General features: G+C 50.5%; 3 protein-coding genes across 3 annotated transcripts in view; 2 read left to right on the top strand and 1 right to left on the bottom strand.

Annotated features, from left to right (window-relative positions):
• The first annotated feature begins 268 nt into the window (after positions 1–268).
• VMAC (vimentin type intermediate filament associated coiled-coil protein) lies at positions 269–6,142 on the top strand. The gene is made up of 2 exons (XM_069082865.1): positions 269–514; positions 4,166–6,142. Exons 1-2 carry the CDS (start codon positions 324–326, stop codon positions 4,527–4,529), a joined length of 555 nt encoding a protein of 184 aa, XP_068938966.1. The 5' UTR covers positions 269–323; the 3' UTR covers positions 4,530–6,142.
• RANBP3 (RAN binding protein 3) overlaps positions 5,560–8,713 on the bottom strand; it is a 138,221-nt gene continuing 135,067 nt past the window's right edge. Inside the window, exon 19 of the mRNA XM_069082849.1 lies at positions 5,560–5,859. Coding sequence (XP_068938950.1) covers positions 5,828–5,859 — 32 coding nt within the window. The 3' untranslated portion in view covers positions 5,560–5,827. The remainder of the gene's footprint in view (positions 5,860–8,713) is intronic.
• The window catches only part of CAPS (calcyphosine), a 4,034-nt gene continuing 2,810 nt past the window's right edge, over positions 7,490–8,713 (top strand). Inside the window, exon 1 of the mRNA XM_069082864.1 lies at positions 7,490–8,082. The gene's annotated coding sequence lies outside the window, so the exon portion shown is untranslated. The remainder of the gene's footprint in view (positions 8,083–8,713) is intronic.

Below are 8,713 nucleotides of genomic sequence, written 5' to 3' on the forward strand. Positions count from 1 at the left end.
TGGCTGGAATGAGAAGGGCCTGGATGAAGTGGGTGGGCATTCATTGATCAAGAAGATGCCTGGTGAGCGCGAATTGGCTAAATTAGAGGGGCGGTATTGCCTGAAATAGACTAGGCAGGCCTGGCATGGTAGAGCAGGGATTGGTCGGTGTTCGTAGGTGAGGATTGGTCGAGACAAACAGGCGGAGCCTGTCGAGATAGTTAGGTGTGGATTGGCTCCAACCGGTCGAGTTGTGAGCGGTGATTGGTCTCCATGAGGGGGCGGGGCGGAGTCTCTGGGTCCGGCGGCGGTTTCCGGAGTGAGGTGAGAGGCCTGGCGGGGCCATGTCGGGCCCGTCTCCCGTACAGATCCGGGAAGCGAACGCTCACCTGGCGGCCGTACACCGGCGGGCGGCGGAGCTGGAGGCGCGGCTGGGGGCGGCGGAGCGCACGGTGCGGGAGCAGGCGGAAAGTCTTATCCGCAAGGACGAGCAGCTTCGCGGGGCGCTCCGGGAGCTGGGCCGGGCCAAGGACCGGTGAGGCCCGGGAACCGTGGCCTGAGGGGTGGGAGGAGGCTGGGAGAGGATGGGGGTGGGGAGCTGTTAAGGGTAGCAGTGCGGGTGGCGTGGGCTGGGGAGTCTGAGGTTGGGGGTGCTGGGCAGGGGAGTGTTAGGGGAACTGGGAAGAGTATTTGGGAAAGTAAGTGGGGAAGTAATGAGGCTGTGAGGTGTATTGTAGGGGACTGGGAGAAGTATTGGGCTGGGAGGAGGAAATTGTGGGGAACTGGGAAGGGAGGACTGAGAGGGGGGCCTAGCGGAATAATGGGAGGATTGAGAGGAAGAAAACGGTGGAGACAGTGAGGGGGCTTGGGGGTAGTGAGGGGGGCCATGGGAGTGATCGGACGCCCCGAAGGGGCTGAGAGTGAGGGGAATGAGTCTGTGAGGAAGGGGAGAAATGAGCTGGGTATGGGGAGGGGGAACCAGGGGACCGAGCAAGAGCTTGTTTAAGAGAATCCAGAGACTGTGAAGGGCTTGAGGTAATGGGAGAGTTGGGTCTTAAAGACTGGGGTGGGGTCAGAGACTTGAGGGACCGGATTGAAAGGTCGTGAAGGCACTAAGAGGCCTTGATAGCTTCCTAGAGAAAGTGGAGATGTAATACTGAGAAGGAAGTGATGAGAGACTGAAGCGGGCTTAGAAGGCACTGGAGGAATGGAGGGGAAAAGGAGGTGTGAGGGAAGCCAAGGGGTGAAGGAGTTTCTGAAAGGATTGGGGAGACTATTAGTTATTTAAGGGGACTGAGGAAGAATGTTATGAGCATGAGCAAGTACTTCTGATCTTGTTGTAAATTACCATTTACAAGTGTAAAATTGTCTGAGGTGTTCAAGTCTACAGACATGTATTGAGTGACTTCTTTGTGTAAGGCAGCATGTTTTAGTAGATAGATACCCACCAGCTGAGTGAGCCTGGGAAATCATCTAACTGTTAGTGCTCTAGGTAACTCTCTGAGGCTGTAAGCTGCCAACCTGCAGTGGTGAAGAAGTCCCCTCACCTGGGACTTTCTTATCCTAGTGAAGTCATATCTGGTCTCTCTCCTTATCCTATGTGCAAAGCCCTAGGAAGAGGCCCCACTCTTAAGGACTGGAGAGGAACACATGGTGGCTGAGGTATAAGGGCGAATGGAATGAGCATAAAGGAGAGGTCTGGACAAAATTCTGTAAGAAATCTGAGGAAGAGAATTCTTCCAGCAAGGGGGGTGGGGGTGGGGTCAAAGAAGGCTTATTGGAGGAAGTGGTCCCTAAAGTGGTTCCTGAAGAAAGGAGATACTATACTAGGTAGAGATTGTTCAGTGTGTTGTATTTAACTAATTGGGGGTGGGGATGGGGGAATACTGTGATCAAAGTCTTGCAGATAAGAAAGAGCAGGATGAGAACTAGGAACAGGGATGGAGTGTTCAACTTAGCTATGGCATATTGTGCAAAGGGTACTCCAGTGAGGTAAAGCTGGAAAGGTAGGTTGGGGCCAGGACAGAGAAGGTCTCAAATGCAAGGCTATAATGTTCTATGCTTTTATTCAATGTGCAGTTATTAAGACACAATGGCGAGCCCCTGAAGGTTTTTTAAAATAGGGGATAGTGTTTTAGGAAGCTTTTTAAATACAGGATAGAGTTTTAGGAAGCTTATTTAAGCAGCAATCCATAAGGGATGGAGAATTGAGAAAAGAACTGAACCCAATGGAGGCCAATTTGATTAGAAGGCTCTTGCAGCCCCTGGGCTCCCTTGAGCCCCAGCTAGCTCCTAGGCCCCCTGGTTTCCAGATCAGGGCTCTTTTAGCAGACAGTGCTGCTTGGGGGGGGGGGGGGGGGGGGGGGCGTATTAAGCCCTAGATGCCTTTCTTGGTCTTGGTCTGTGGTGAGGTCCTCAGTTCTGTGACCCTAGGGACAAGGTTCAGCAGGAAAGGCTGCTTCCTGGGTGGGCTCTGGCCAGGCTTTGTTGGGAAGAAACAAAACCATGAATGTGAATAGTCTTGAGTGTCTGAGGAGCAGTGTGGAGTAGCAAGAGAAGCACTGGGCTTGGGTTCAAGTCCTGGATCTAACACTGTGACATTGGTCAAGTGACTGCACTTCTCAGCCTCAGTCTTCTCATCTGTAACTGGAGATAATATGTGTTCCCCCTGCCTCACAGGGTCATGGCTAGGAAGGCATTGTGCAAACCTTGAATCAGTATTAGAATGTGAGGGAAGGGGATGCATTGTTTCCAGCCTCCCTGAAGGTTTGCAGAGGCCCTTGCAGACAGTTTTGATTTGATCCTTTGCTAGCTCAGCATCTCTCTTCTCCCCTCTGAACACAGGTGCCCCTCAGGGTTTTGTCCCAGGGCCTCATCTCTTTTTCACCCTCCCCAGGTGATTTCATCCACTCCCCTGGGCCCAGTTATCATCTCCATGCAGGTGGATGACTCCTGAGTGGAAATATCTAGTCCTAAAGTCCAGTCCCAAGTCCGCAGCTGCCTGTCGCTTGTTTCCACCTCTGGACATACCTCTGGCATCTCATAGTCAACATGCCCAAAACAAGACTCATGGTCTTGCCTCCAGGCCCACCTTTCTCCAGGCTTCCCTGTTTCTGTTGAGGCTGCCACCATGCTTCCAGTCACTTTGGTTCATAGGGTCTGAGTCACCTCTGGCACTTCTGTGTTCCTCACAGTCTCTCTATAAAATCTCTTGTCATTTCTATCTTCACAACGTTCCCCACATTGTTCCTTTTCTCTATACTTACGCAACCAGAGCCCTAGTTTGGGTCCTCATCAGCTCTCACTCGCACTAGGAAAGCATTGAGTAAGCACCTACCGTGTGCCAGCATAGTTGGAAGCACTTTACAAACACCTTGTTTGATCCTCAGCACGGCTGTGGGACTCAGGTTCTGCTTTATGGTTGAGGAAAATGGGGCAGGTAGAGGTTAAGCAACTCGCCCAGGGCCACCCCGCTAAGCAAGTGTCTGAGGCTTAGATTTGAACTCTGGTTTTCCTGCCTCTGGGCCAAGCCCCCTGTCTGCTGGGCTTCTCACTACTCCACCTGCTTCAGTCTCTTTTCTCCAGTCCATCCCTCACACAGCTGCTGATGTGATATTCCTGAGTCACAGGTTTGACCATGAATATCGGGCTCGCTGTTGCTTTTGGAAAAAATACAGTTTCCTCATTTGACATTTAAAGCCCTTCACCATCTATCAGCCTCTCACCTACCTTTTGGACTTACTTCCTTTATTCCCTTCACATGCATTGCCTTCTGGCTGCACTGCCAAATACTTGGTATCCCACCTCCTGCCTCTGTGCCTTTCTATCCTGTGGGCCACCCATGCCCTGGGCCTGGAATCCTCCTCTACCTCTTAGAATCCCAGGCAGCCTTTAGCTTAGCTCAGGGGCCACCTCCAATGGAGAGCAAGCCTATCCTATTCCCTCCTCCCATAGCCATTACTTTCTCTCTTCTCAAATTACCTTGTAGTTACTTATTTGTGTAAAAGTCACATCCTTCCAGTAGAATGTAAGCTCCTTGAGGACAGGGAAGATTCATTTTTACTTTTGTAATCCTAGCTCTTAGCAGTGTCTGACATATAGAGGCTTAATAAATGTTGAATTGAATGAGACCAAAAGATTTTTTGTTTTTTGTTTTTTTCCTGGTGTGCATCCCCACCCTGCAAAGAGAGATTGCAGATCTTCAGGAAAAGCTATTTTCTTCGGAGGGGACTGTCCAGAAGCTCCTGAGTGTGATTCAGGAAAAAGACGCCCTGATCGTGCAGCTGAAGCATCGCAGTGAGCTGCTGCACAAGATCTGCCAGCGCCGGCCCCTGCTGGACAGCCTGTTGGCCTACATGGCTGAAGGGGAGCAGCTGGGCCCTCTGGCCAGGGCAGGGCCACCAAGTGCCAGCAGTTCCCCACTGCCCGATGGTACACCCGAGACTGACGGGCCTGCCTGCCCCCTCTCCAACAGCCAGGCCTTCTCTCTCAGTGAAGATGACCTAGATGACAAGGACTTGGACCAGACTATGTTTGGAACCACAGTGTGAGCTGTCCTGCCTGTTAGCCTCTCCCTTCCTCCAGAGGCTTCTTTTCAGTCCTCCTCCTTGTGGTGGTAGCCATTAAAACCTGGGCGATGAGGGTCCTCCAGGTTGTCCCTGAGAGAAGCAATTCTGGGTCTATTTCTGGCCCTGCCCCCAGAGACATGGGTCCTGCTAAACCCACCTGTCTCTCAGGAGGAGCCATGGTCCAGGAGACTCTGCGATTCTAGATTCAGGAACATAGTTTCCCCCTTCACCCCCAATCTCTCCTCCCCTTAAAAAGATTTCTCTCTGCAGGACCTTCAAACTCAGGGTGAACATAGACTAGCATCTCCATAAGGAAGGTAATGCCTTAGGAAGAGAGAAGTTTAAAGGACAAATAGCTTGACTCTGGGGGCAGTTTCTCTCAATTCCCAACTGGGCTTGGAAGCCAGGTCCTATTTTGTAATAGAAGGGTTTCTGAGTACAACAGTACAGTGAGATTATTTATAGTGGATCTGACTTCTTGGGGAAACTGAGTCTTCAGTCAGAGTTAACACCATCCTGGAGAAACCCCAGAGTTGGAAAAGGTCAAATCAACATGTAGTTGGGAAGGGCAGGTAGATTGGCATTTCTGAAGATCACATTATTCCAGATCACTGGGGCTTTAAAAAACAAATGTGTAGGGGTGGCTAGGTGGCACAGTGAATAGAGCACCGGCCCTGGAGTCAGGAGGACCTGAGTTCAAATCCGGCCTCAGACATTTAACATTAGCTAGCTGTGTGACCTTGGGCAAGTCACTTAACCCCAATTGCCCTGCCCTCTCCCCTCCAAGAAAACAAAAACAAAAAAACCTGTGGCTCTTCTACCACGTTCCCTCTGCTTCCCGTTCCTGTTAGCAGCCTTGACAGTGATTCGTATTTTGAAAACAGTGCCATCCCTAGAGGTAGCAGAGAAACTCCTCGAGGAATTAGGAGTTTCTTATTTTGAATAATGCAGTAGTGATCTGGGACACAACGGTTTGTTCATTTAATATGTCACCTGTGTTCTAAGCCACTCACACTTTTCTATCAGCTTTAATAGGCAGTTTAAGTGTATTTTAAAATACTTTTTTTCAAATACATTTGTTCTTGATTTTGTAAAAATTCGAGTAGGAGTTGTTTTCCCAAGTGGCCCAACTAACCTTCGTTCATATCAGATGGTTGGCCAGGGCTTACACTTCTCTACCTTCTAATGTTGAGCCAGCTGGTTTCCTCAAGGCCTTGTTACAGGGACAACTTCTGGATAAGAAAACAGTGGTTTCCATGCTCTGGTGAATGACTCGGATGTCAGGTGATACTCAGCGGAGCAGAATTCCAACCTAAAAGAAGAATTCAAATCTTCATTTGGAGTTGACAGCACCAGCGTTTGACCTGGACACCTGGTTAGAAGAGCACAGACTATGGGAGTACAGTTTGGGTGGCCGGCCGTTCTGTATGCAGCTCTATGTAGCCAACTAGAAATCCTTTTTTATATCTAATAGATGTCTATATTTTACATGTCTCTTTTCTATGCGGTGATTCTCAAACCAAGCTGTTAAAGGGGAAGTTCACCATTTGAGGATAAACATTTCACTTTTTATAAAAGCAAGTAAAAAGAGAAAATCTTGCCACTTCATTTCGTTAATTGTCTGATCGAAGCACATAGGACCTCTTCACAACTGCCCTGGCTTTGCACACAGTGGGCTGTCAGGGGTCAACTACAAGGAAAAGGGGTTAGCTAACTCGGGGAATTCCATTTCTGTTCCCCAGATCTTCCATCCAACAAACAGGGTGGGTAGATGGAACACAAGGCCCATGCATCCTGCTGCCGCTGCCTGTCCTGCACAGGGGTCTGTTGTGCTGGTGGGCAGCGAGGCTTAAAATCGGAGCTGGAAGGACCTTAGAGATCACCCAGTCGAACCCTTCTATTTGATAGAGGAAGAAGTAGGCCCAGAGAGGGCAAATAACTTGCCTAAAGTCACCCAGCTAGCAAGGAGAGAGCAAGAATCGGAACCCTGTTGCCTCCCTGAGTCCATGGTTGTTTTCAGTGGTCTGATCTCTTCCTACCCCACCCAACCTGCATTTGCGTAGGATGTTGTGACTGTGCCTTTTTAGCTAACAATGCTAGCTCTGTAAGAGAAGAATGTCCCTGTTTTCTACTCTAGAAGAATGGGAGGGAGGTGGGGACTTGTGATTTTGTGAGGTTTCTGGTGTCTGCTCCCTGGCACTTGTCCCATGACAAGGCAGGACTCTTGAGAGTAAACCAAATGAGGTGACTCCCTTGCCTGAATAGGGAGAAGGCCGGCAAGGGGGCACATGGGGCCTATTCTTTTGCTCTCTTGTCCACTAGGCACTGGGCCCCCTAAGAGGGAGCTGATGCTCAGGCAGCCATCCTCCACTTCCCCTAAAGAAGGGCCATTGCCCAAGTCCCTGGTGGGTGAGGAGGGATCTAGGCTAACTTCCTGATGGGTGGGGTAGGGTAGTAGGATGGTGAAGGGACCAGGAAACTGGTCCTTAGTCTTCCCCTGCCCATTGCTGACTGTCTGATGCCACTGCCACTCCATACTTGGTGTTTCGGCGACATTGTCCAGCCACTCCTTAACAGTCGGGAAACTGAGTCTAGTTCTAATGGCCATTGTAACAGTGTAGTCATCAGCAGAGGAGGGAATTGGACCCAGATCCTTCCTCTGCTCTAAATCAAGCATTCTTTTCTCTAAACCATATTTCAGCTGACTGATTCCTAAGCACAGGGGGATCCCCCACCCCCATACTTCCTGGTCACACAGTCATGCCACTTGTCCACAATTACAGGATCTCTGTCCCTGAGGGGAGAGGTATTTGCCCTCCTCCACCCCTTCAGATTCAAAGTTCCAATTGCAATGGCTCACAGGGTCTGGGATTTAGAGCCAACAGGGAGCTTTTAAAGAGGATTTCACCAAATGCCCCCATTCTACAAAAGAGGGAACTGAGGCCCAGGGAACAGAAGCCTCTTCAGGTCAGGCATTCTAGGATCCAAGTTCTTACCCCTAATTCAGGACTCAAACTGAGGCCTCTGAATTCCTGGTCTTAGCTCTCTCCCCCAGGCCACCCCTACCTGGCACTGTGTCACTGAGCACAGGGCCAGCTACATAAATGATGTGGACCCTTCAGTGAAAAAGCAGGGTTGGTGCTGTATTTTTGCAGGGCCCCAGTCTGCAGTCACCTTGCACTTCTTAGAACTTGGGGTAGATGTCTGGCCCCCTGCCAAGCCCAGCCCCCATCAATGGCTCCAGGGCCTGGGATACAGGACAAAGGTCCATGGAGGGACCTGAAAGAGGCCTGGGATTAAGTCAGGTCCTACTGTTTACAGTCCCTAGAGTAGCTAGGAATTGTGAGCTCCAGGCACAAGGCCCTAGGTGCCGAGAGGGTTACAGCCAGGAGGGTTATAACTCCTCCCAGTCCCAGTGGACACTTGGTCCCTTAGCAACGTGTCTTGCCAGCTAGGACGCTGACTTCTGTTTCTGGGGAAGAACTCCGTAGAAGCCCAGAGGAAACTTCCAGGCCAACACAATCTCTGAAGAAAGGTGAGTGGGAGGCATTGGGGGGCAAAGAGAGGGAGGTACCTCCACTACCTGGGTAAAGCACTGATCAGAGTTTACATTTCTTGGAAATCTCGGCTTTGTGAAAGCAGTTATTTGTATTGCCCTCCTGTGCGCAATCCTCTACCCCCTCCCAGGAATCCTGGCACCTATCCAGGCTCTCGGAAAGTGAACCGAACACACTTACAGTATTTCTGGTACTGAGCTCACCTATCCTGCCCCCTCCCATCCACACCTGATTCAAAGTAGTACAGCTTTGGGCTCTTGGGTAGGCCCAGAAAACTTGGGCCTCTGTACTCTGTAGGACAAGGGAGGAGCCAGAAGGGCTATCGGCCATCTGACTCCTGGGATTATGGGTAAGGAAATGGTCCCGGCTCTCCGTGGAGGGGCTAAAGGGAGAAAGGCTGGTGAACTCTTTCCCTCATTCACAAGGTATGTTGATGTAGGTGTGTTGCCAGGATAAAGGGGGACATAGGATGTGTGTGTGGGGATAGTAGTCCCTCAGTTTGCTCTGTTCAAGGGAAGGGGGCAGGTGGGTTTCAAAGTGACATCATGATGACAGGAACCAGCATGAGGGAGATGTGTGTGTGTGTGTGTGTGTGTGTGTGTGTGTGTG

Source organism: Petaurus breviceps, unplaced genomic scaffold (assembly GCF_028583685.1).
Source record: "Petaurus breviceps papuanus isolate PSGF00001 unplaced genomic scaffold, PetGlider_PUasm1.0 172, whole genome shotgun sequence".
In the NCBI taxonomy this organism is placed as follows: Eukaryota; Metazoa; Chordata; class Mammalia; order Diprotodontia; family Petauridae; genus Petaurus; species Petaurus breviceps.